At 43.2% G+C, this 27,906-nt stretch overlaps 2 protein-coding genes across 4 annotated transcripts in view; one reads left to right on the top strand and one right to left on the bottom strand.

Moving 5' to 3' along the window:
• FAM149A (family with sequence similarity 149 member A) overlaps nucleotides 1-27,906 on the bottom strand; it is a 539,436-nt gene that overhangs the window by 136,532 nt on the left and 374,998 nt on the right. For both annotated transcript variants that reach the window (XM_085641973.1, XM_085641974.1), the window contains exon 4: nucleotides 3,049-3,191. In XM_085641973.1, the coding sequence (XP_085498099.1) occupies nucleotides 3,049-3,191 (143 nt within the window). The remainder of the gene's footprint in view (nucleotides 1-3,048; nucleotides 3,192-27,906) is intronic.
• LOC146862707 (uncharacterized) overlaps nucleotides 1-27,906 on the top strand; it is a 228,024-nt gene that overhangs the window by 122,816 nt on the left and 77,302 nt on the right. The gene's annotated exons all lie outside the window — the stretch shown is intronic.

Here is a 27,906-nt window from a genome sequence, read left to right as displayed (position 1 = left end):
ATTAGAAATGATGTACTTAAATTGCATTTGCTTATTTTTATTATTGGGTTGGACTAAGGTCAACGCTGAGGTTAGGTGAAAGTCTATATTTAAAACTAATTTATTTTATTTAATTGAATATACTTAAATTTAAATTTTAAACTAATTTAGAGTTGGCATTAGGGTTTGATTTCAGAACGTTTGATTACTGGTAATTAATTAAATGAAATCTATTTTAAAATACTTTGGAGCAAAGGTTGCTTACCCATTGAGGTTAAATCAAGGTTTCTGATTTTATGAAATTACACTTAATTTAATTTAGTGTGAAGAATAGTGTTAGGTTTGATGTACACAGAGCAACTGGGGTCAATTCACAAAGGTTGTGAGTATGTTGAGTCGTACTACAGGAGTCTCACTTCTCATACCCATTAATGCCTTTGTCAGTTTGTCTCTAAATGCCCAACTGCCTGTTAGTAAAAGTGCAAGGAAGGCAATTTAGTTGTACGAACTGTATTCCCTGAATATTCATAGTTAGATATTTGGGGACAATTCTCAAATGCATTTATGAGTATGTGAAGTGGATCTCCTCTAGTACTACTTCATGTACCAATAAACACCTTTTTGAACTGGCCCCAATTTATAGGTCCCGGTATATTACATTAAATATTTACCTAATCAAAGTACTTCTGGTCTATATGGTGACTGAGGTGCAAATATGGGTCAAGGTGGTGGACCTAGAGTTGGTTACACAAAACCGAAATTAACTGTGCATTCTAGCAGAAAATTAAAAACAGACATTGGCGATAAATTCCAATGTGCCCAAATGTGAGGAACCAAAAATGAGCCACATTTTCTGTCTTCAGGAGACACTATATATTCTTAAAAGGAGGCTGAAAGGTCCCTCAGAACCAGTACTCAAAAGAAGAGACTTGCTGTTGAATGCACACCTCACCAAGACTCCTTGCCACCTCTCTGTGCCTTTGAACACAAGACTGGGAATCAAGGCCCACCGCAACAGAGGTGGTGCGGTGTGAGCCTTGGTAGGTTCCAACAAAATTATTCCAGTTGCAATAAAGTGTAAATGTCTTGCCCACACTTATGTCATGATATAGTAAATATATTTACAATATATTGAATAAAGTATAATGAACACAATACACTAATAATACAGCATTGACAGAAAGAACCAGCAATTCACAGTGAGAATGGTAATACAATGTAAAAACTGTCAATCAAATAAAGAGTACAGTGATAGCACAATACAGGAATAAAACTTGGGTGCCTGGCTATACACTCGATCCAATGGTCATGAAGCTCGGATCACAATTAGAATGAGAGAAACACAGTACCGGCCATAATGTATCACAGAACTGGAAATAGTGGATTGTTTCATATAACTGAACAACTTCAATATCAGAAAAGGCTAGAATAAGAATAAAACAATACCACTACCTAACAGAACACTTGAAGCATACTAATACTAAAGCAAGTCTTAACAAAAGGTTTTACAAACACACATACATGCAGTCAAGTGACTACTACAGCATCCAGTATTCAAAACAGAACATGAGATAACTGGAGAGGCCTCTGACTGATACCACATCCGGAAATACCCGAAATGAATGTAAACAATACAGTAAATACCAGTGTCTGTATTACTGAGAGGGCACGCTGTCCTTGATTGCGTCAAGGCACACCTTTAAGGGTGCAGCAGGCACAACTCACGCTGGGGGCAGCACATTCAGTGAAAAACAGAGCTGCTACTTCAAAGCCGCTCTGTCTTTCACAGTACAGACAGCAACCCACCTGCACTTTAAAGAGCAGTTAGAGATCCCTGTGCAGGCAGGTGCAGTGAGTGACTGACACAGTCTGCAGAGGGGGTGCATGGGGGTCCACGGAAACCCTTTACCCCATTTGAGAGGGCTGCCCTCAGGGGACTGAACGCACTGGCAATGTGCCACATTTTTGTGTCGCACTGTCGATTCGTGTCCTAAGGGTTTTTTTGCCTCTGCGCCCACGTCCATAATACAGTGTGGGCACTGAATCAAAGTGATTACCTCATTTGCATTGGGCCACAGCCCAAGCAAATCTGGAAACGCCTTCTGAAGATACAACCGGCCTACTTATGATCCAATGCTGTCAGTATTACAGAAGGGGGCCACAGAAGCATCTGCAGCCCACTTCTTTAATACCATAGTGCCCGGGGGTGCAACAAATATGGCACAGCTAGTGCCATAATTGTGCACGCATCATGTGTGGTTACTTGGCCTTTTGCTGTATTTCATTTTTAGTGATACCTGCAATATCTTTTAGATCTGGGGGTCTCTAGTTGGCAGAGAAGTAGATATGTCCTAATAGGGACCCTTACTCCTAGTCAGGGTAAGGGGGATTCACACTGTTGATAACCCTAGCTTACCCTGTTGGTAGCTTGGCACGAGCAGACAGGTTTATCCCCAAGGCAATGCATAAAGTATTTGCACCAACACCCACAGTAACCTAGTGAAACACCACAAATGGACACCACACAGGTATTTATAAAAAATATCAATATCTTTATCTGGTTAGGCAAGACCAATAACGACAGAAATCCATCATACAAAAATAACCTCTCTCTAGTAATGTTCTTGGGTTTAAAGTACACTTTAAAAGTGAATTGCGGTAATCCTCTGAACCGTGCTTGCAAGCGTGATCAAATGCCACTTCTTTACAAATGAATTGCAGTAACCCTTCGCACCGTGCTTGCAAGCGTGATCAAATGCCGCTTCTTCGTTTGGTTTAACTTCCATTAATCAGCCCTCTGTAATGCCTGAGCGCGCGCCAGCCAATACTGTTTGTAACACCCCCGATGCGGCCCGCCGGCAGCGCGCTCAATCACAACTTCCCTAGGCGCAAGCTCCGGTCATGGATCCAACTCAACAGCAGTTTACTTTTAAATGAAACAACGAAGAGTACACCGAAAGGCTAAAGGACACTATACTATAATACAATATCCAACTACAAAAAATACGCCTCTGAAGAAAAGTATTGCATCAATAGAATGACATGTGCCTCAATCAGGCCACTTTTTACCTGAGGTGAAGGGATCGATCAGTCCACTCTTTACATTCTGCCTGGAGGCTTTGAGTTTGAGAACTCACTTTTCCTTCAAAGAGCATCTCTTCCACGTCCCAGAACAACTGATGAACCCTTTGTGTATTGACTTTGTCAAACTCCTGTCGAAAAGGACACATAAAGATACATGAGCTCACCAGTAGCCAGAACATTTTGATGCTCAAACTAAAAGAAACCCAGCTTAAAGATAGAGTTTCTAGCTTCATGGCCACTGAGGCCATAAGTTAGATGGGGACGTTTTGCAATTAAAGTTAGACATAAGTGACTTCTAGTTGTTCAGTCATAGACTGTATTTTGATGATGGCCAGTTGTTGCCTGCTGTACTCCATTTAAATGCCCCCTCACTGTACCATTTTGCCTTTTGTCCACATAGTGCACTGCAAAAAAAGAGTAGTGCCAGACTGATAGGTTCAGAGTGCCAAAAATAGAGCCAGTTAGAGAGAATGAAAGAGTGTGCATAAAGTGTGCGTGTGTATTGTATATGTGTGTCTGGTCTTGTGAGTCTGTAACAGTGTACATAAATTAATTATTGTGAATGAGTACTTGTGACTGAAGGGTCAACAGCCACTGCAGCTGATCTGAAGACATTGGTCTGGTTCAGGTAACAGCCATTACAGCATGGTCATTACCACACACTAATTTTACCACTCCTCATTACCACACATCAGCATTTACCAAGCAATTTTTTTTACTACGCATGCCTTTACAATGAACATGTTAACATAACGCAGGCAAGTGTGTGTGTGTGTGTGTGTGTGTAAATATATATATATATATATATATATATATATATATATATATATATATTACCTACTGGCGGTCGCCAGTAGGTAGTTATAGTTAGGACCCTGTTTCCATAGGAAATCCGCAACATTCTATTTGGAATAACTTTGGCGCCGGTCGACGAATCCTCGCGAAATTTTCAAAATAGGTGGGGCGCTCCGCTCCGCTCCTACCCTGAAAGTCTCGGGGGGATTCGTCAAGCAGGGGCCGAGAAAAAAAGGGGGGTCCCAAAACGCGTTTTCCCCATGCATTTTTCCATAGGACCTTTAGACACAGCTACAGCCCGAACGGCTGAACAGAATTACTTGAAATTTGGCAGAGAGGTAGCCATAAGGTCAAGGAAGTGCCTTTTGCAGGTCTGGTGTAAATCTGTTCAGTATTTCCTGAGAAAATAGCATTTAAAAGCATATATATATGTGGGCGGAGCCTAACCACACATCTCATCCTGAGATCTGATTGGCTGTCAGCACTTCATCCAAGAACTGTTGGCAGCCATCTTGGGACCAATATACATGATAGCACCTCATTAAAAAGCATTGCAGTTAATAGAAGGTTGTAAGACTTTAGTTACATTATAAATCATTTGTTGATGGTACCATACACATTTTAGGAATTGTGGTACGTTCTAAGATGATTTCACCATGTGAAAAAGCCTTCTGCTGGGATATCATGATTGAGAGAAAAATATTTCCTCATGCTTTTACCACAGAGGTTTGGAAGGTGATCTATAGGCTAAACTGAGAGCTTATTTTCTGTAAATTCACATTATCTTTCTCAGTCATGTGAGAATGAAGTCTGACATTCTCAGTAAAACATGTACATCCAACAAGGGCAGAGACTGTCAGTTGATTCCTTTGTGTTCTACTGCAGCTTCCCAGAGTGTTCCAAAGAACTACTAGAGCGCTAACAGTCCTACTTATGATAAACGTATGGCACACCTGAAGCCATCTTGCTTGGATTAAAGTGGTAACTCTTAAAACATTTAATTTAAAAAGGAACAAAATGAGGGGGTTCATTTTTCCATAAAAAGTATGATTAGTGCTGCAGAAAGAAAAATTAGGGCACATTTTGAGTGACTTCTCAAATCCTCTTCTATTTCATTAAAAAATTCTGACATGCAGACTGAAACATGCACTTTCAATACCAGCAGCAGTTTTCCCTGGTGAGCAGTAGCTTTACTACAGTGATCTAATGAGCAAAAAGAGTGCTAACATTCTGAATTTATGGCAAATGTGTGACACATCTGAATGCCTTCTTGATGGAATCAAAGTAAAAAACTGAAAGTATTTCCTACTGAGGAGACTGCAGTAAATGAGGAAATTAGGAAACTTCATAACAAATAAGTCTCCCAAGATGGCCACCAGAGACAAAAGAGCCCAAATGTAGCCCAAATATCACCCAGATGTAGCCCAAGTATAGCCCAATGACAGAATGTCCCAGAATGTTCTTAAAAACAACTAGAGCGCTTACTGTCTTCATTATGACAAAAGTATGGCACACCTGAAGCCATCTTGATTGGAATAAACTGGTAACACTTAAAACATTTAATTTAAAAAGGAACACAATGAGGAGGTTCATTTTGCCATAGAAATTATGATTAATGCTGAAGAAAGAAAATGAGGGCACATTTTGAGTGACTTCTCAAATCCTCTTCTATTTCATTAAAACATTCTGACATGCAGACTGAAACATGCACTTTTAATACCAGGAGCAGACTTCCATGGTGCAGTAGTTTTACTACAGTGATCTAATGAGCAACTAGAGTGCTAACATTCAGAATTTATGGCAAATGTGTGACATATCTGAATACCTTCATGATGGAATCAAAGTAAAAAACTGAAAGCATTTCCTACTGAGGAGACTGCAGTACATGAGGAAATTAGGAAACTTCATAACAAATAAATCTCCCAAGATGGCCACCGGAGACAAAAGAGCCCAAATGTAGCCCAAAATCACCCAGATGTAGCCCAAATATAGCCCAATGACAGAAGTGTGCAAAACACTTATTATTTTGTGTTTTTGCAGTGTTATATAGTGCAGACTTGTCAGGTATTGGAGTGCTTTACATGAGCATTGGTTACATCACACAAGAACAAATTCATTTTGGTTGTAGACATGGGGAGACTAAGTGATTTGACCAGAATCACAGAATGTCGAGCTGAAGCAGAAACTGCAACCTGGTTCCCCAGTTGCAAAGTCTGCAGTTCTGGAAGTAACACCACATCCTCTCCCCTAAGTGCAACATTTAATCAAGTGGTCAACTGGATAAAAAAACATAAAGATAACAAATAATTTAACAGTGCTTTGTCGCTATTTGAAAACTCAGAAAATATGTCCTTATTTTAGTCTTTTAGAGCACTAACCATAATTTTGATGCCAATAAGACCCTCTCATATATGTAATTTCTAAAGGAAATGCTCTAGGTATTACAGTTTTGATTACATCAAGATGATGTCAGGCGTTCCACACTTTTGTAATAAATATAGAATGTTAGCTATCTAGTTGTTCATTAGGATACTGTTGAGAGGCAGAGGCCAGGGGCACGGACTCTGAAAATTGAAGGCAGGTAGGAGGGTGCAAAGGCAACAATTTAACCACACTGAGCAGGCAGGAAGGGCCGTGGAAGCACAACAGACTATGGAGGGCAGTGGAAAGGGGGGCAGGGGCAACAAACCAACAATACAGGACTTGCAAGAGAGGCCTTGCGAGGGAAGATCTATTACGGGTCAAGGAAGCTAGGGGCGGTCCCCAGATCCCCGGGAGCCACCACAGAACTGAGCAGGAGAGTGAGTCAGGGACAAAAGGGGCACCTTAATTTGAGCCGGGGTGCCTAGGAACGCTTGCTCCAAAAATGAAGAAAACAGACATATGAGACATGGAATTGGAGGCAGAATACAATGGCAGTTTAATGAGAAGATGCAACTTCAAAGAAACCGCAGAATAGAGACATAAAGTACAAAATACAGAATCCAGATAATCATACAGCTGTCATAATATTCTCTGTATCTCAATTAATGTACTGACAGAGAGAGAGAGAAAACACATCTATAAATGCATCATGAGAAACAAGTTACACCAAGGAAAATGTTACCTAGGAACACTCACGTTTACTCTTAGAGCAAGCATTCCTGCAATTACAATACAAAATCTTTTAAATGCAAAAGTAAAGAGAACAATGGTTAAACATAACATGACATTTCATATAGGTAAAATAGAATAAGATACTTCAAGCAAAGCAGAGCAAGACATTTTAAGCAAAGGAAGACAAGAGCTCCCAGCTCTTGGGGAAAACCTGCACTGCCTGTTAACCTACATACAGACGGCGAGGTAGTCCGTCGATATCTGTGGGTGCTCCCTTTTTATATCATTTTGTGGGCTCCTTTGCACGCTACATCTACCTACGTATGCTACCCAAAAGCTCCGTCTGCAGATTTTACCAGACATTTCGTCATTTACCCACTTAATGCTGACAATGGACTGGGTGAAAAGGTCAGTCTCTCAGGCCAATCGCTTATCGTAAGTTCCATAGAGCAAGCAGAAAATAATGGGTATTGTACGGGAATTCAATATATTCATGTATAAAATCTCCTCAGTTCTCCTAACTTGACGCTCTGCGGTTGCCACTTCCTTAAAAGCGGGAAACCTGCCCAGGAAGCAAGTACCAGTCCAGGATGCAGCCTACTGTATGTCGACAGCTTCAGGGGGATGTTGAACTTTGATACCGAGCACGGAGCACTCGGGTAGGGTGGGGGCTACTAGTTTGGATCAGAAGGCCTCGCAGACCTGCCTTCAGACTGCTATACACTAAAATTGCAGAGCTATGGTCAATTTAACAAAGAGGCCTACATATTGAACAGAAGGGCATACACAGGGGTTTATGCTGGCTGAGTGGTAATGATGTCTCAGGATAATTATATAGCAACACAGGACCCGCTGGTCAATTTAATACGGCCTACAAATGCAGCTGGCAGGGCAAGGACAAGGGTCTCATACTTCAGGTGTGGACAGAACGGGCCAGGGGCCCCTGTGATACAAAATCTACCCTCCTTCAAGGCTGTGGCAATGTAATAGACCATTGTGGGCAGAAGGAAGAGGCAATGGTAGTACAACCATACATGCCAACAGACCCGATTCAGCCAGGAAACGTCCAATGTTTTTAAGCTCAAATGGGCTTTATTTGATCTGTCTCCTGTCTACAATATCCTCTTTTTCAATGTAACTCAAAGGGGAAAATCAATACCCCAGTTTTTTTTCAAAATCTCCCTCTTACCAAGTTCAAAATGTTCGCAAGTATGGTACATTGGATCATGGAAGGAAATGGGATAGGGACATGGACTTGGATAACAGAGGACAGGAGGGACATGGAGAGGTGCACCAAACTGACCCTGCAGGGCAGGCATCAGGGTTTGCAGCAGCACAATACACCACACAGGGCATGCAGGACGGGAGTGCAGCACAACAATCCATAGAAAGCAAGAGGGAGGGGACAGGACCATGCACATGGACAACAGAGAACAGAGGGGCAAGAGGCAATGGTAGCTAGCTGACCATAATGGACAGACAGGAGAGAAAGCTGCAGCATAACAGACCATAAAGGGCAGGAGGGACGGATCAGGGGCATTACAATGGAACAGACAAGCCAGGAGGGAGGGAGTAGGGCTGGGGGCAAGGGGGCAGGGCAGGAGCAGCAAGATAGCCATGGAGGTCAGGCAGGATGGGCACTAGAAGCAAGACACACCATGAAGAGCAACAGTGAGACTGTGATGGCATACACACAGACCATGGAGGGAAGGTGGGAGGGGGTCAGGGGCAGCTAACTGACCACACAGGGAAGGTGGGAGGGGCCATGGCAGCACAGAAGACCATGCATGGCAAGTGGGAGGGTTAGTGGCAGCACAATGGCTATGATGGGCAAGAAGGAGGGTGGAGGGGCATGCACAAAGGACGATGGAGGATAGAAGGGAGGGTCAGGACCTGTGCACAGACAAGAAAGTTCAGGGGAAGGGACCTCACAACAGACCACACGGGGCAGGCAGGAGGAGCAGTTGCAGCACAACAGACCAGGGAGGGCAGAAGGGTGTGGCAGTACAATGGACCATGTAGGACAGGAGGAAGAGGATAGGGGCATGGCATGTGGACAGGCAGGGTGGAGGTGGCAGGGACAGGTTACAGTCATCTGACAATGCTAGGCAGGTGGGAGGGGAGTGGCAGCTCAACAGAACACTCAGAGTAGATAGGAGTGGCAGGTCCATGGGACATGGTGGGCAAAAAGGATGGAGCAGGGGCATGCACAAAGACATCGGAGGGCAGGGGGAAGGAGAATAGGGGCAGCAAGCTAAGCACAGAGTTTAAGCAGGAGGTCAATGATGGGGCATAGAATTGGGCAATGGAGGGCAGGAGGAGTGGACTGGTACATCATACTAAACTGAGGGCAGTGGCAGCACATCAGACCATGCATGGCAGGAGGGAGGAGGCTAGTCCATGGATTCACACAACAGAGGATAGGGAGGAAGGGGATGGGGCAGCAAGCTAACTGTTCAGAGAAGGCGGGTATTAGGAACTTTATTGTTTTTAAAACATTGTGTCTATGCGAACTACTTAAAATATGAACAAGTATGCAGCATAATCTCACTTTTATTCAGGAAGAAGAGGACGTTTGTGACTGTGACTCCGGGCTCACTTGGCAGAAACACCCCCTGACCCTCCACCCCCTATCGCAAAATGTAATGCCCGTGAAAAGGGTAGGTGAACACAGTGTTATATAGAACATAGTCCTGAGAGCACGATTGAAAATGAAAACTAGATATAGTGTATGGTATAAACTATGCACCAAAAAGTGTGATATAAGATGAACCGGGCGTGAAATATAATATGCAATACATTGTGCGCAATGACAGATTCATTGGAGAGCGCGAGATAGCACAGGCACTAGCGCGTGCTATGCGATATGCGCCTTGGAGTGTAATATGCACAGGGCAGTGTTGTGTAACCTAACTAGTCTCTAAAGTTGTAATATAAAATATGTGCTGGGGAGTGTAACGTTGCATATGTACTGTGACAAAGAGATGGATCCCAGATTGTAATATGTATGGCATAGCACTGTGCGTTATAACATAGGCATCGAGAAAGGCACGTTAGATGGGGCAATATAACCCGTGCGAAGACAAGTGTGGCATGACATATTCACGGGGTGGTGTTACAGTGCACATGGGCTAGAGAGTGTCATAGCATATGCACTAGCTAGTGGAATACAACACAGAGGTGTGTGGCACTCGGCAGGCAATGGTGGGTGTAACACAGAATTGGGCTCTGTCAGGAGCACGCTGTGACTCTCAAGTGATGTTCGTCCCCTTTCCAGAGAGTAAAATAAAAAGTATTACACATCCGGCAGTGGATGTGTGTTTTATTAACCGTGAGGGGGGTTTCTTGCATAGTTTTGGTCGAATTTTTGTCGAATCCCCTTTGAATGGCTTGGTGTGCATGTGTATTAAATGTGCCCGTCAATAGCTACCCATGTTTGTATAAATAAACGACAAGGGTGTCTACCAGGATTAGGCACGGTAGGGCATCGGACATGTCAGAGCTTCACTAGTGGTGTAAATACATTCCACGTGGATTCATTGCATGCATAGTCGCCTTTTAATGAATATCACGCAAATCGTCATGGTGATAGGTACGTACGGTTTGTCCAGCATGTCCTAGGTGTGTCTATGAATATATATTTTTTAAAAATAATAAAAAACAGTGGCCGGCCCTGGGGATTGGGGTCAAAAAAATATAATTAGGAGACTGGCCCTGGGGGATGGGGTCATCAGGGCCAATAAATTAGAATAAGAAGGGGAACCAAAGAGCCCCCCTTCTTAAAAAACTAAAATAAATAAAAGACTGGCATCGTGCCGGAGGCCATGCCCCCTCCGTGCAGCACTCTGCAAACGCGCCCCCAACAGGCATCTCCAGTATGCGCCAGGGAGCTGCGCTGCAGCCAGGTGTTCTGAGGCCAAGCCCCTTTTTACACCTCTCTGCAACGCAGCTCTGTGGCGCTTACTGGAGGTACCTAGTGGTCTAGTTTGACCCTAGGGACCCTTAGGATTCAAGGGGACTTAATCTCTCAACTTAGAACAGCCACAGGGCGCGTTTACACAGTGGTGAAGGGAGGGGACGGGGCCTGAGGTGACGTGTGCAAACACGCACTATGGCACGTTTTAAATTGGGGATATAATTTCCCTTCAATACTGAGGGCCCCTGGGGGCTAACTAGCCCACCAAGTGCTTCCAGTAAGCGCCACTGAGCTGCATTGCAGAGAGGTGGTCCAGGCCGTGCCACTTTTTACACCTCTCTGCAACGCAGCTCTGTGGCACTTACTGGAGGTACCTAGTGGGCTAGTTGGACCCTAGGGACCCTGAGGATTCAAATGAACTTAATCTCCCAACTAAAAATGGACACAGGGCGTGTTTACACAGTGGTGAATGGAGGGGACGGGGCCTGAGTTAACGTGTGCAAAAACGCCCTGTGGCCTGTTTTAAGAGGTAGTTTTAATCCCCATGCCCTCTTATATACTAGGGGCTTACAGAGGAGGTCATGCTAATCACAGGGGGACCCCAACGCATAATGTTCCCTAGTGTATGTAGGTGTTTTCACTGTATTCTAAGTGTCTTTTAACACAGCACTGGCTCTAGGACTGGTTAGTCAGACTCAGTTACCACCAGTATCCGTCTGAAAAAGTTGAGGGTACAGGATGATTTTGCAACAAGGCTTCTTTCTGCTCTTCTTTTTGTTCTTTCTGCACGTTATCCTTCTTCCTGCACTTATCTTCGTATTTGAGGACTTCTGTTGCTTCTTTCTGCACTTCTTTTGTTTCTTTCTGTGCATTTTTTCTTCTTTCTTCACATGTCCTATCTCTGTAGGCATAGTTAGAAATTAGCATTTAAAAAACCTTTGAAATTCACAGAAAAAACCATAGGTTTCAGGCACGTTATAGTTAGGAATTAGCATTTAAAAAACCTCAGAAATTCACTGAAAAAACCATAGGTTTCAGGGGTGTTATAGTTAGCTGGACTTTTCACTTGTACAAAACCATTGAAATTCCCCCGTTATAGTTAGTTCAGCTAACTATAACTCGCGCGCCCGCAATGCACTGCTGATGACGTCACATATTACATCACTCATGACATGGTCAGTGACATCACTCATGACATCACTGATGACATCTCAAATGACATCACTGATGACATCACTGATGACATCATCCTTGTGATAGAGTGGCAGACCTCCTCTCACCCTAATATAACCTTTGATACACACATTCAAAAATAGAGACTAAAATTTTCAAAACAATGGACATTCCAATACCAGTTACAACAACCTCTTCAGTAATTCTAAGATCCACATACACATCCACTCATTCACCAACAGTCCTATACAGTCACTCATACATGTACTCACTCATCATATGTACTCATACACCTATACATCCTGTTACACAATGCCACTCATCCATAGAGTTACTCACACACATAGTCACTCATGCTAATAAAGAATCAAACATACATTTACTTGCATATACAGTTATACACACACCACCATACTTACTTCTACAGAAACTTACACATACTTAGTCTTTTAAACAATCACTTATAGAAACACATACTTATTCATACAGGAACTCTTTCAATCTCTCACTCTCACATATACTCACATATATACACCAATAGTCACATATACTAGTTTAAAACATATGTAGTTACTCATAAAGACACTATTGAGACAGTCATTCACTCACTAACACACCCATACACACACTCATCCACCCATACAGTCCTGCACACATGCTGTGTTCAACCCATACAAACAGTGAGTCACTCATTCATGCACCTATGCACTACGTAATACCCCCCACCGAACCATGCAGACACTCAGACTGATACTCAAAAAACCAACTAATAACCTATATAGACACCCATGTAGCTACTCACCAACCCATGCAGCCACTTATACACAAAGTGAGAGACTGATACAGATATTTACATATTTAAACATTACTCACTAAGCCATTTATTCACTATGATACACTTAATCATTCAGTTACACAATCAATTTTTCAAAAACAAATCATCCATTTAGACACTTATATACCCATTTATTCTTCCATCGACCTTGAGATATACATATATAAAACATATTTAATTTTCAGAAAAACACACATTCACTGGATGATGTCATCAGTGATGTCATCAGTGATGTCATTTGAGATGTCATCAGTGATGTCATGAGTGATGTCACTGACCATGTCATGAGTGATGTAATATGTGACGTCATCAGCAGTGCATTGCGGGCGCGCGAGTTATAGTTAGCTGAACTAACTATAACGGGGGAATTTCAATGGTTTTGTACAAGTGAAAAGTCCAGCTAACTATAACACCCCTGAAACCTATGGTTTTTTCAGTGAATATATATATATATACACACACACACACACATTATATATATATATGCCCACAAACACACGTGGATATAACGTATATATATATATATATATATATATATATATATATATATATATATATATATATATATTACCTACTGGCAGTTGCCAGTAGGTAGTTCTAGTTAGGACCATGTTTCCATAGGAAAAGCTATTTTTTGACCTGTCGATATCTTTAGCACTGCTGACGAGTCTCAAAACATTTTCTCAAAAAAGTGTGCTGGTGATTCTTGTTTTGCATGGAAAGTTTTGGGGTGATTCATTGAGAGGGGGGCGAGAAAAAGGGAGGGGGTCAAAAAAGTGTTTTTGCAATGTTAATTTCCATAGGGAGTTTGGAGCACAACTACAGCCAGAACTGCTGGACGAAATTACACCAAACTTGGCAGAAAGCTAACTCTTGGTGCAGAAATAGTCTGTTTTGTTATTTGGTGTAAATCCGTTCGGTAGCTTTAAAAATATTAGGGCAAAACCAAATATGTATATATAGAGACACAGATTCTCAGAGGATCCGACAGTCCCCGTGCTCAAATGTGATTGGCTGCCAACACTTCAACCAGGAAGTGTTGGCATCCAACTTGGAACTCAGCATCAGCAAAGTCCCACAAAAAACATTAGAAAAAGAGATGGAGGCAAGGTAGGAATACCTTGACGCCCTATGCTTCTTGGGGTGGTCCCACAGGGCAAAACAAAGCATTAAAAAAACATTTCGGCAGGAGCCATGCTGGATCTGCAGCTCACGCAGAAATATACAAAAAGAAGTGTCGTCTCCCACACTTTTCCACTGTTTAGCCCCCGGGTGGGCCAGGTCACAGGGCCATGCAGTAAGTATAAGGAGAGGGTGCACAGGGTGCACCTCCTGGGGCTTAATTATGCCCAGGAGACCACCACCTCCCTGGGGCTTATGATTTAATAAGGGAGGGCTCCTCATATCCCTGAGCCTCGGGGACCACCACCTCCCCAGAGCCACATACAAAAATGAATTAGGGAGGCCAAGTGGACTCCCTGGCCCTGGGAACCACCACCTTCCCAGGGCAACAATACACATATTGAAGAAGGGGACCGCGTGGACATCCAGCCCCGTTGACCACTTCCTACTCAAAGCGTTCTATTGTTTTGAAGGAGGGGAGCCACACAACCCCCCTTCCGGGTCGTTCTCGGTCCCCGGGAGCCCAACCACCTCCCCGGGACAGGACAGTGAAAGGATATTTGAGATGTCAGTGATGTCACTGACCATGTCTTGAGTGATGTAATGTGTGAGGTCATAAGCAGTGCATTGTGGGGGTGTAAGTAATAGTCAGCTCAGGTAACAATCAGCTAAATCTCTCTGGTTTTGTACGAGTGAAATCTGAGCCTAACCACAAAGTCCCTGTAACCTTTGGTCTTCGCAGTGCATTTCTAATGTTTATAAATTCTATTTCCGAACGATAACATCCCTGTTACCTATGGTTTTTGCAGTGAATTTTGTAGGCTTATCAATTCTATTTCCGAACTATAACGTCCCTGTAACCTTTGTTTTTTTCAGTGAATATTATATATCTATCTATCTTTATATTACATACTGGCGGTCGCCAGTAGTCAGTTATAGCTAGGACCTAGTTTCCATAGGAAAAGCGTTTTTTCTTTTCCCAATAACTTTGGCGCCGGTAGATGAATCTTCGCGAAATTTTCAAAAAAAAAGTGGTCAGCTTCTATCTTGAAAGTTTCGGGATGATTCGTCAAGCGGGGGCTGGAAAAAAATGGGGGTCCCAAAACGTGTTTTCCCAATGTTAATTTCCATAGGATACTTTAGACAAAGCTACAGCCCGAACTGCTGAACGGAATTATACCAAATTAGGGCGGAAGGTAGGTCTTGGTTCAGAAATAGCCCTTTTTGTTAAGTGGTGTAAATCTGTTCAGTAGTTGATGAGAAATTAGAAAAAGTAAAATATCAAAATCTGAGCACCGAGGAGGGTTCGCGCACCCTCCCGGGCACGAACTACACTCTGATTGGCTGCCAACATATAAAAAAAAAAACTGAAGTCGCGCTGCGTGCGCACCTCCTGCTGTGGAAATAAAAAAACAAGCATGGGTTCCCGCAATTCGTTTTTCATTACTGGCTATCGCAGGAGGTGGGGAGCTGGCAGGACAGTGGGGGCATTGGGGCTCCCCCCACGGTCCCCAATGAGTGGCCATGCCCCCGGGGATGGCAACCCGGGAGGGGGACCACGCGGTCCCCCTAGTTAAAAAAAATATATATATAAAAGGATTGGCCATGCCCTGGGGAATGGGGTTACCAGGGCGAATATAAATGAATGGAAGTAGACACTTTTTTTGGGCCAAAGTTTGAAGTAGCGACTCGAGCGCGGCACTCAGCGTGGCCCCCTAGTGTGAACGTGATTGGTGCATGGCTCCCAGCGCGACCCCCTAGTTTGAACACGATGGGTGCGTGGCTCTAAGCAAAAATAATTCTGATTTTTTTTAAAAAAAAGCTTGGTTATAAGTTAATGAGTGGCTCTAAAAAGAGCCCTTGTTTTCATTGGGAGATTGTTGTATCTACATGTAAGTGTGGATGCAGAGCTTCGGTTTGTTGAGAAACACTCTGTTGCCTTGATCAGTGAAGTGTACTCCATCACTTCTGCAGATGCCATCCATATGGAAGCGTAGATTGTTGTTATAGATGGAGCCCATCCTATGATCTATGAGGTAAGCAGAAACAGCTTTATTGACATTTTTTTCTAGCTTTCTCAATCTGAGGACAAAATTGATAGGACCAGCTCCATTTCTGTTTTTGGCATATGTTAGAGTATACAAAGACAGTTTGGGGGAAAAGCAACATCAATTCTGCAAAGGTGTCCTTCATTAGCATTTCCAGACCTTCCCCAGTCAATGTGCCTAGGTCATTGCCACCACAGTGCACAATCATGAGGTCAGGGGGTTGAAGATGCAAACATGTTTTAACCAAAGGCATTAATTGATGCCACTTTAATCCTCTCTATCCAATCCATTTAATGTCTACATTTTGCAAAGCTAGGTCTTTGTCAATAACTCTGCGTTCAGCATACCTTTTTCACCAGAAAACATAGCTGTGCCCAACAATCCACACTGAAAGCATCTTGAAGGGATGACTGAAAGTAATGAAAAGATGTCTATAGCTGAAGTAGTCAGTTGGTAGAATGAGAGGTATCTAAAATGGTGGACAAGATGCTGTTTTTAAGATAGTAGAGAATTGATTGGCTGTTTAAAAACTTTGTACATTCAAAAATATGGTGCATTTTACTTTCTTTAAAAAACAGGTATCTTATCGGTTAGTAAAACATGTTTGAAAGGTACAGTACAAAGGATAAGGTCATATTTTGCAAAGTCAACCAAACCTGCTGTTTGCATTTGCTACATTGTGTGGTGAACTTGAAAATATGGTGAACTTGTGACCGGTCAGTTAAGTTGAATGTTCCATGAACTGTTACTAAGGAAACTGGCATTAATCGGAACGGGGGTAAAAGTCAGTTGCTAAGGGTTATGTGCCACCAATAGATTTGCTCCCGCCTGATAGTTCAGACAAAGGAGCTTTCAACCCTAATGCTAGTTTGTCATCTGCTTTGCATTCAGGCAATGTGATGTGGATTGGTGGGGGTGGGGTGGGATGTATGCGACTTTGGGATTCATGTTTGACATGTCTTGCATGTAGCAAATGTGCGGCATCACTGTATGTTACGATGCCTCACAGCTGCTCCTCCCTCCATCCGAGCCTATTTACTTGGGTGCGCTGCGCGGTTGCATCACTTGCACTCCTACGGCACATCATAGTCATGCTTTTCTGCGCATGTCCACAAGCCTGACAACGACACGCTGATGTTGGCAGTTTGAAGGTGGGCAGCCACGTGAGTGTAGGCATATGGTAAGGATAGGGTAGACACAGATGTACACTTCATGCCTGGCTGAAGTCGCGCTGTGAGTAGGGCTAGGCGTATGGCTTATGCTGCGGCAATAGATACACACAACACTTGGCATGTGTGAGCCAAGACCCAGAGCCGTCTTGCACTCCTTCATTTCTCCGTTCGTTCGAGCCCGCCCTCCGGGTGCATGCTACATTGCAACATTGTCGATTGTGTGCCAGGTGACGTCAACACTAAAACACAGACACACACATTAGTTACTTCCTTGTCGAGTCCAGAACTGAATCACCCTACGCTGTACAGGTGTACGCCAGTTCTGCCCCTCCTGTGGTAAATATTTAAATTACCTGTACTATGTTTTATGCGGTAAAGTCTAGTAAGAATAACTCAGTCAAAATAAGAGGCAGAATCCGTGGTATTAGAGGTTCTGAAAAGGACTTTATTCCTTACAAAGGAATTATGGTTCGAACCAGGCAATCGTATTCCATCACCACGAAGGTTCAGGAAGGGATAGGCAATACATTATTGACAAGTAAGGATATATATATGAAAAGCATTACATTAAGACAGATGCAGGAGGCGTAACAGCTGATAATACAGATAAGAATACACATACGTAATGAAAATAGGCGTAATAATAGGCGTATACTAGAAACGTCATTTAAAATGATGTCACAAGTGGGTGGATCCATAAGAGAATCCTGCAGTGTCAGCAGAAATATTTGGCAGAGATGCGCGCGCAGCCGCAGGACGTGTGATTGACGTGCAACTAGAGGGTGAAGGGGAATTGACATTTAGCTCTACATGTGGAGACAGAAGTCTGGGGGGTCAGGTCAACCTAATCCCAAATCGTATCTAATATCTTTGTTTAAGGAACTGTTTTATCCAAAAGGAAAGGTCTCTCGGACGGAATCTATTCTATACTGACTGTTAGTGCATGTACAAGCGTCTATGTGTCTACATGAGATGCGAGGGGGCAGGAATCTTCCATGGTAACAGGGGCTATGAATTACTTGCATAAAGACAGCGAGGCCGGGCCCTTGGCTCGGTAGCTGGAAGGATGTTTACCTAAACTACTAGACAGGAATGCATTGGATGAGGAGCGGAGCAGATAACTTGAAGGCTGAATACAGTTTTTGGCAGGCAACAGGCCGCGTCAGGCACCGTTAGCCGCGCAGGGAGTAGGACAAAGTTCATGGATACGGATGCAGGTCCAGGCTGGAGCATTTCAGAGGCAGAAACAGGAAAAGGCTTGATGGCAGAATTCAGGGCCTACTCCCCTGAACTGTAAAACGTGAAAAGTGAACCATATAAAGTCGGTGGCCAATCATACTTAGGAATGGAATATTCGACCCATTCATGGCGGATCTGAAAGAGGACATGTTGACGTTGGACGCACATGTATTTGCGTCTTCATAGCTGGAACTGGAGGGAACATACATGTACTTGTAATATGTACATGGAGCCGTTGGGGTCTAAGATAGGGGACACAATTGACCATAAAAATTCATATTTCCTCATTCCCTCCTTGTCCCCTACGGACCCTCATGAAATATCCATCTTCATCAATCCATCAATCTGTTCATATAGTATCATTTGTTCTTCTTTCTTCTTCCGGGATCTTGAATGAAAATTTGAAGGCGGGATACACGATGTGGCACACAGACCACAAATCGCTGGCCCACATTGTAGACACAAGCAGCAACTGAATAGTATGAGAAAGCCAATACCTAGGAAGGATAGGATCCTCCATCCCCAGGCTGACAACACGCTCCAGAACCAACCGGACCAAGTCCAGGTGCCTGGATTCTGGTGTATCTGGCTTACGATTTTATGAAGTCGAGTTATGGCTTTATATACTGACGGCGCGTTTTCTGGTATGAAAACACAGCAACTTGATCCGATGACCCTACAAGCTCCGCCCCTATCGGCCAGAATGACGTCAAGGACAAGACGATTTTGAAGAACAACAATCCGCATCGCAGACTGCTCCTCTGTTAAGTTGCCTAAGGCGGAAGTAGTTTCATTCACTACTGCTTCAAGGGTTCTAGTTAATCTACGTATCAGCTTACTATTAGTGACTGTACCTATGTAGGGAAAGAAACCTTTATTGAAATCTGTATATTGCTCCCATGCTGTTTCAGTGTAGTCGACAATCGGGAGATCTCTCTGCTGTCTATTGTGTACTAAATGGGTATTCCTATGATAATCAGGCGGGGCTAGGAAAACAGGTGGCAGAAGGAATGCAATGTAACAGGTACCATCCCAATCTAGGGGTAGGCGTATGTATGCGGTGTGACCACAGATTAAGTAGGAGTGACGGGAAGCTCTAAATGTAGACTTGCCTTTATCACTGAATTCTATTACAGTGGTACATTTACTATGGCCCATGTGTATTGAACCATTCTTTCTTACACATAATTCGCCTCTAACTGGAAATACTGACATAGCGGACAAGATTGGTGTAGCTTCGGATTCAACATTCAGGATCATGAGGTTAAGTGTAAAGTTACCTAATCCATATACTTCATTTTCTAGATCAGTCCCTGTTCTTTTGGGAAGTCCCTCCTTGTTAGGGTAGCAGACTTTAAGTAAAACTAGGTTCAGGTTTCCCCATACCCAGTTGTCTTGATAAACTACTGAATTTGAATCTAGGGAATTAATCAAACTAAACCATGCTCCACAGGAGCCATTGTGTGTGAATGGATACGGGAAGAGGGGCAGAACTCCCCTGTATTTCTGATAGGGAGGGAGTCGGCCACATATCCAACAATTTGTAGCATTGCTGGTCTGATGAGAATGATGTAACATACTAATGAATGTATTGTTGCGCAGCGCAAATCTATAGGACAACTCATGCGGAGGTAATTCGCTAAAAGAATGTTCGGCAGTAGCATTGAAAGCACGCTTGGAAATAGGGTAATACATGTGTAATAATATACTGGCAACAATAATCAGAAGACTTAGAGAAAACATAATTAATAATGTCACTATGCAGTGACTACGAAGTGATTTACAGTACGCATGTTTCTTGAGCTGTTTCTGTCTATTTCTCTCTCTATTTCGGTCTAGAGGATACATGTCAGAGACAAATTCAACCGATTCACCTTGAAGAGGACTTAAACAATCAAATTGTCTGACTTGCTAGACCTTAGTTTCAGTTTATAATTCTCCTTTTCTGGCTTATCAACCAGGGGGAGTTTTGAGTCAGTCTGTGAGGAAATGCAGGGCTGAAAGTTCAAGTCAGATGGTAGTCCATGAAATTTTTTGATATGGCTCGAGTGCTGTGGAAATATGGATTTTTCTGGTCAGTTATGTCCCCTATCTTGGACCCCAACGGTTCTATGTGCATGTTACAAGTACATGTATGTTTCCTCCAGTTCCAGTTATGAAGACGCAAATACATGTGCGTCCACCGTTAACATGTCCTCTTTTAGATCCGCCATGAATGAGCCGGATATTCCATTCCTAAGTACGAAAGGCCACCGCCTTTATATGGTTCACTTATGCCATTTTACAGTCCAGGCAAGTAGGCCCTGATTCTGTCATCAAGCTTTTCCTGCTCTCTACCTCTGAAGCTCCAGTCCGAGCCTGCATCTGTGACCATGAACTTTGTCTCATCCTCTGCGCGGCTCACGATGCCTGACATCAGCTTGCTGCCTGCCAAGAACTGTATTTCACCTTCGGAAATTATCTGCTCCGCTCCCTGCCCAATGCATTCCTGTCTAGTAGCTTAAGTAAACATTCTGCCAGCTACCGAGCAAAGGCCCGGCTTCTCTGTCTTTATGCAAGTAATTCATAGCCCTGTTACTATGGAAGATTCCTGCCCTCGCATCTAGTGTAGACACTTAGACGCTTGTACACGCACTAACAGTCAGTATAGTCAGTATAGAATAAGATTCTACTCTAAGAGACCTCTCTTCTGGATAACATAGTTCTTTAAACATAGGATGTTAGATATGATTTGGGATTAGGTTGACTTGACCCTCCAGACATCTGTCGCCACATGTAGAGCTAAATGTCAAGTCCCCTTCACCCCCTAGCTGCACGTCAATCACACGTCACGCTGCTGCGCGCGCATCTTTGCAAAATATTTCTGCTGACATTGCGAAATTATTTCATAGGTCCACCCATATGTAACATCACAACCAATGACGTTTCCTTGTTACTCCCAATTACGCCTACTTCAGCTACGCATGTGAAATGTTATCTTTGCTATCAATTGTTACGCCTCTTGCATTTGCTTCGCTGTAATGCTTATTGTATAAAAGTTATTAATTATCAATAATGTATGTACTTCACTTCCTGAGCCTCCGTGGTGATGGAACTTGGAGTCCACGATTTCGAAATCGTCCATTGGAATAAAGCCCGTTCTTAACCTCTAATACCACGGATTCTGCCTCTTATTTATTGAGCTATTTTTATTATGTTCTGTATCAAATTAAGTCCCGGTAATTAAATTATTTACCACATAAATGGCGCCCGAACAGGGACACTTTCTCATCTCACGCGCCGGTGGTGCGTTGCAGGCCCGGTCTCCTGCCACAGCTGGACGGATAACAACGCGTACCAGCAGGATTTCCTGTATCTCCCTCCGGTCAAGCGGGGGCGACTGAGGCTGCGATCAACACCCAGACGAGGCGGTGAGAAGTGCGAAGTATCCCGACCAGAGCCTAGCTGAGAGAGCAAGATCCGAGGTATACAGAGGCCCACCAGGTTTCCGATGTCCCGACGTGTCTGAAGTTTTCGAGTCGAGTCCAGTCCAGTCCGGTCCAGTTCAGTTCAGTTCCGTTCCGAGGCCTTCCGTTCCGAGCTACCCGGTGAGTACCATTACTGGGGAGGCGTTCTGGCGTGCACATAAGTTGTGCCGGTCCAGACGGATTTGGGTACACAAATCCGGTCTGCACTGTTTTAGCAGTGTATCTGTACTGTTTAGCAGTATATCTAGTATATCAAGTATATAAATTCAGAATAATTCCGTTTAATGTCGAGAATTATGTTTTATGATTAAGTTTTCTTAGATCGTCATCTTCATTGTTGCTCATTTAAAAATGTTAAATGTTAAATGTATTAATACGTCCTGCATATTGTGGTGTGAATGACTGTTCATTATCGTGGTTTATTGTATTAAGTTTGTTCAAGACCAAGTATCAGACCAGTTCTCAATATGCCGCTCTTTTCAAAACTAAGACAGATCACAACTAGAAAAGGGGTACTCGAAGAAGCTGTTCCTATTCCTCCTAGGGACACTCCAGGGTACTTCATGTATCATAAACACGGCCTAGACGCTATATTATTTCTTGATTTATGGGTAGACTACACTAAGGAATTACCAGAAAGTCAGAGGTGGCCCGCAGCTGGGACCTGGGATGCAGAGTGCATCGTGAAAGTAGAGGAAGAATTATGGAAAAAGAAAGCTAGACAATCACAGAAGGACGCCATTGAATTATGGCGTAAAGAATCGTATAGACGCACAGAAAAAGCACGTAGACAGGAAGAGAAGAGTAAAGAGAATTCAAATAAAGTCCGAGAAAATCTATTAATTGAAGAAGGTACACGAGTGAAATCAGAACAAGTAGACAGACAAAGAAATGCCCTTATGAAGGGTATGTATCCCCTTCTGGCCGAGGGATTACCTAAGGCTACTCCGGGGATACCAAAAGACTTGCCACCCCCATTATTTCCAATAAAAGTACATCCTAAGGGGCATCCTAGAACCGCAGAAGATGTTTTTCTTTCCTCATATTTAGATGACGCAGCTCCCGAGTATGCTAACTCCGCCCCACATAGACCGTTGGCCGGGGAGGTTCAACGCCAAGATCCTGTATCTATATCCTTACAGCAGACACAAGTTCCGGCAAGCACGTCCGTTTCCACATCTGTTCCTACAGCTACTTCTATAGCTGTGTCCACACCTATAGTTGCTGTATCGCGTTCTACGAATCCTTTCACGCCCGATACTCCAGACGGGGTTACTGGAGGTGCTACCAACATTTTCTCTACGCCACCCAGAATAAATAAACTTACCTTTCAAGAGTCAGCACATCCGCGTACCCCCAAACTCATAAATGCCCGCACGCTTAAGGAACTTCTTATAGATTGTATATATGACCCTGTGCCCGGCAAAGAGGACGAAATGATCATGGCATCATTACGTATCAGACGAGCCGCGGTGTATTTAGGGAAGTTACCAGGAATGACTATGCATCTAGATAATATATATCATTATGTCCAAACAGGGCGAGACTCTGAATGTATTAACAGAGCTATGGAATACCAGAAAGTGGAGATACAGGGGGAACTGTTACGTTTCCTCATAAATTGCGTAATCAGAAATCAAGACCGACCGGGGGTAGATCCGGAAATAATGCAAACTCTTACCAGATGGAGCCAGAATATATCAGAAGGGAGACATGATAGGCAAAAATGTATAATAGCTATGTGCAGAAAGATCCGAAAAGAAATAGAACGTCTACACGAAGAGAGATTAGCGGTAGACCAGTTTGAACAAAACGAGGAGGAAGAAGGATCAGGACCGTCCACAGGACAGTCAGAAACGATAGCCTATGTAGGTAGAGGAAGATCTTGTAATAATACTAGATACTTTACTGACCCAATACGTCCGATATGTCCAGATAATAACAGGAATTTCCAAGCACCTATAATAAATATGAGGTCCCCCGAGCATTCGTTCCAAGCCGCTGACAAATTACTGCGAGAACGAAGGGGTTATCATTTACTCGATTCTATAGATGAACAAAAATTAGCCAGGTCAGCCGTTCATTGGGTTGACAGTCCCGGAAAATATGGTGATGATACAGTAGCACACACATTTTTGAACCTCACCCCAGATGAACAGCGTTTAGCTGGGATTTATATGATTCAACAACTTCTTATACTATATAAAAGCCAACATTCAGATCCTGGTCCCTTACCTGATATATTGACTGAATTACTCACGAATAGATGGAAAGGTTCAGGTACTAAGTTAATTAAGGAAATACTAGAATCCAGAAGGCAGTACATTCTTTTTGTATGTCCAGAACATGTTTCATTGCCCATCAAGGAAAGACCGATGTATTACATGGACAGACAGAATCCCTTACGAGAAGTACACCCAATAAAGGGCGAGGACAATCAGTTTAAACGTGTATATGTATATACGCCCATATCGAAAATAGAATTGTTAGAAATGAAGAAAGTGGTACCCAGTCATGACAAAGACCCAGCGGGTTTCCACCGAGAAATTGAAGACATGTTACTCATGGGAGAGTATACCTATCCCGACATTATGACAATATTGAAGGTATTAATGCCTGCTGGCATTTATGAAAAACTCAAGGAAAAAGAGTGGGAGGTAGGAGACCAAAAGATAGATTGGACAGCATTAGAAAATGAAGAAAGGGCCCGAGGTCCAGGTTCGGGGCTTGGGGACAAAACTAAAGCATTACCAGGTTTATTAGTACAGGTGCTGCCACGTTTATTAACTACGAAAAAGGAAGACTGGGGTGCAATTTCAGCCTGTAAACAAAAGCAAGATGAAGACACTAGTGATTTCTATGCCCGATTCGAAAAATGTTTTGGTATAAATAGTGGTATAAAAGCAAGTAGCGAGTCATACCCACATCTGTTTGTGACAAAATTAGTTGAAAATTCTTTGCCCCAAGTGAAGAATAGAGTATTAAAATTCGAGAGTACATGGCAAGGTAATACCCCATCACAAATGTTACAAATGTTACAGTACCATTACAATAGAATTAGAGAGGAACAAGAACATGAACAAAGACGCATGACAGACACGAAAATGAAAATGCTAGTCTCTCAGACAGTTCCAGCTGAAGGACATAAAAAGGGTACGACACATTCCGGTGATTCAGCAGGACCTATAAAAGGGACATGCAACTATTGTAAACAGCCAGGACATTACATACACGATTGCCCAGTCCTGAAGCGTAATATCGCCACAGGTATTACAAAAGAAAGACCACGGCCACTTAGACAGGATCAGAATAAACAAGGAGCACCGCAGCATGCACAAGCCATGCCAGCTCCACAACAGTCTATACAGTTTGTGCCAGCCGCACCAGCGCTGCCGGCTGCTGCCACACAAACCACGACACGACAGCTGTACCAGACCGCACAGTATGACTATCCTGATTATCAACGATACGCATGAACCAGCCTAGAGAGGGAAGTTGACTTACCCCTTATCGAGGTCCCTGTAGACCAAGAAGGACCTTATGTACATAGTGAATTATTAGGCCAAGATAGAAAATTTTTACTTGATACAGGGGCAAGTCGAACAACTATAAAACGTAGTGAAGTTCCAGGGGCACCCCTCTCAGGCTCACAGAATATATCCCTTGGTTTTTCAGGAAAACCTATTGTTAATGAAGTATCACAGCCTCTTCCACTTACGATAGGACCCTTGACCAGAACTACAGATTTATTGCTTACTAAATCATGTCCAGAAAACTTGTTAGGTATAAAAACACTGAAAGCTCTAGGAGCTATAATATGTTGTTCTCCGGAAGGAGTAAGATTGTTTTTACGTGATTTCAAAGGTCATTATGTGTCTCGAGACATGGATTCCCGACTGCAGACTTTACCCACACATTTATGGGCACAAGGCCCTACAGATGTTGGTTGCATGAACATTACACCATATCGAGTCACACTAAAGGCAGGAGTGGTACTACCACGAATGCGACAATACAAGTTACCCCCAGATGCTGTAATGGCTTTACTGCAAATCATTGACGAACTTATCGGCCAAGGAGTGGTTGTGGAGACCGACTCCAATGTATGTAATTCACCGATAATTCCGATTCTTAAACGAACTGATCCAAAGGCTCCCCCAGTATATCGATTGGTTATTGATCTGCGCGAATTAAATAAATGTATTGTACCACAATACCCTGTAGTTCCAGACATCTCTTCATTACTGACAGCTATTGATTCCGAAGCAACATTCTTTACTGTAATTGATCTCAAGAATGCCTTTTTCAGCGTCCCAATAGATCCGGAAAGCCAATATTTGTTCGGATTTAGTTTGAATGGACGTAGCTTTAAATTCACACGCGCACCTCAAGGATTTACAGAAAGCCCCAGCATCTATAGCCAAGCACTGAAACGAGAACTTGACAGTATCCACATGCCAGTCAACACTGCTCTGCTTCAATATGTCGATGATCTGCTGATCACCGCCCGAAGCGAACCTGAATGTGAAAAAGCATCACTGACGGTTTTACAACTTCTAGCCGAAAAGGGGCACAAGGTGTCCCCTTCTAAGCTGCAATTCTGTGTCCAGCGAGTTATTTACCTTGGTCACTCGCTGTCCAAGGAGGGAAGGCAGCTTACACCAGATCGTATCCAGCTAATTGCAAATATGCCAATACCCAAGACACAAAAGGAGGTGCGGGCTTTCATAGGCCTCACTTCATATTGTAGGCAGTGGATCCCTCAGTATGCGTTTCTAGCAAAACCACTCATTCAATTAACAACACAGGAGGCAGCCACATCGACTGTCCTCCCTTGGACTCAGGAACACACACTAGCTTTTGAAAGCTTAAAGAAAGCTCTATGCCAAGCACCTGTTTTAGCAACACCATGTTACAGAAAACATTTTACACTCTTTGTTACAGAACGAGAAGGTACTGCCTTGTCAGTACTCACACAGGAACAAGCAGGATCACACAAACCGTGTGCTTATTTTTCTAGTACATTAGATCCCGTAGCTCAGGCTCTGCCTGCGTGCCTGAAATCAGTGGCAGCGACAGCTTTAGCAATCAGACAAAGCGATGCTATAGTGTTAGGACATCCATTGACAGTTCAAGTACCACATGCAGTAGAGGTTCTTGTGAATCGAACGCAAACACAACACTTGACTATAGCACGACTTACAGGGTATGAAATAACATTGTTTCAGCCACATATAGAAATCAGACGTTGTAACACATTGAATCCTGCCACACTTTTACCTGTAAATGGAACAGACCCACTAGCTCATGATTGTATTAATGTTATTACAATAACGACGAAACCCAGACAAGACTTGACAGATGTCCCATTGTCAGATCCAGACCTGACATTGTATGTAGATGGTTCATGTATGAGAACAGGTACAGGAGAGTTAGTGGCCGCTTACGCAGTCACAACAGACACTGAAATTATTGAAACCAAGTGTATAAATACCTTGTCCGCTCAAGCAGCAGAGCTCGTCGCTCTGACACAAGCCTGTATTCAAGCCACAAATAAAAAAGTCAACATATACACTGATTCACGTTATGCATTCGGAGTTGTACATGACTTCGGCGTGCTGTGGCGAGAGAGAGGTTATTTAACTTCTCACGGTGCCCACATTCAGCACGGACCCCTCATTCATGCCTTATTAGATGCAATACATTTACCCATTGCAATATCGATTATGAAATGTAAAGCTCATACGAAAATTACTGATATCATTTCTCAAGGCAATGATCTAGCTGACAGAACAGCTAAACAGACTGCTCAAACTCAAACATCCGACATGACAAAGACAATAGTCCAGACACCAACACATTGCATGATGGTTAAGGATCCCGCTCTTGATGTAATTGACATACAGACACATGCTACTCCAGACGAAATAAGGAAATGGACTGAATTAGGAGGGATCCAAACGGATCAAGGATGGATGAC

The sequence above is a fragment of the Triturus cristatus genome, chromosome 2_2, assembly GCF_964204655.1.
Source record: "Triturus cristatus chromosome 2_2, aTriCri1.1, whole genome shotgun sequence".
NCBI lineage: Eukaryota > Metazoa > Chordata > Amphibia > Caudata > Salamandridae > Triturus > Triturus cristatus.
The sequence above is the reverse complement of the archived record's forward strand: the minus strand, read 5'-3'. Positions and strand labels throughout refer to the sequence as shown.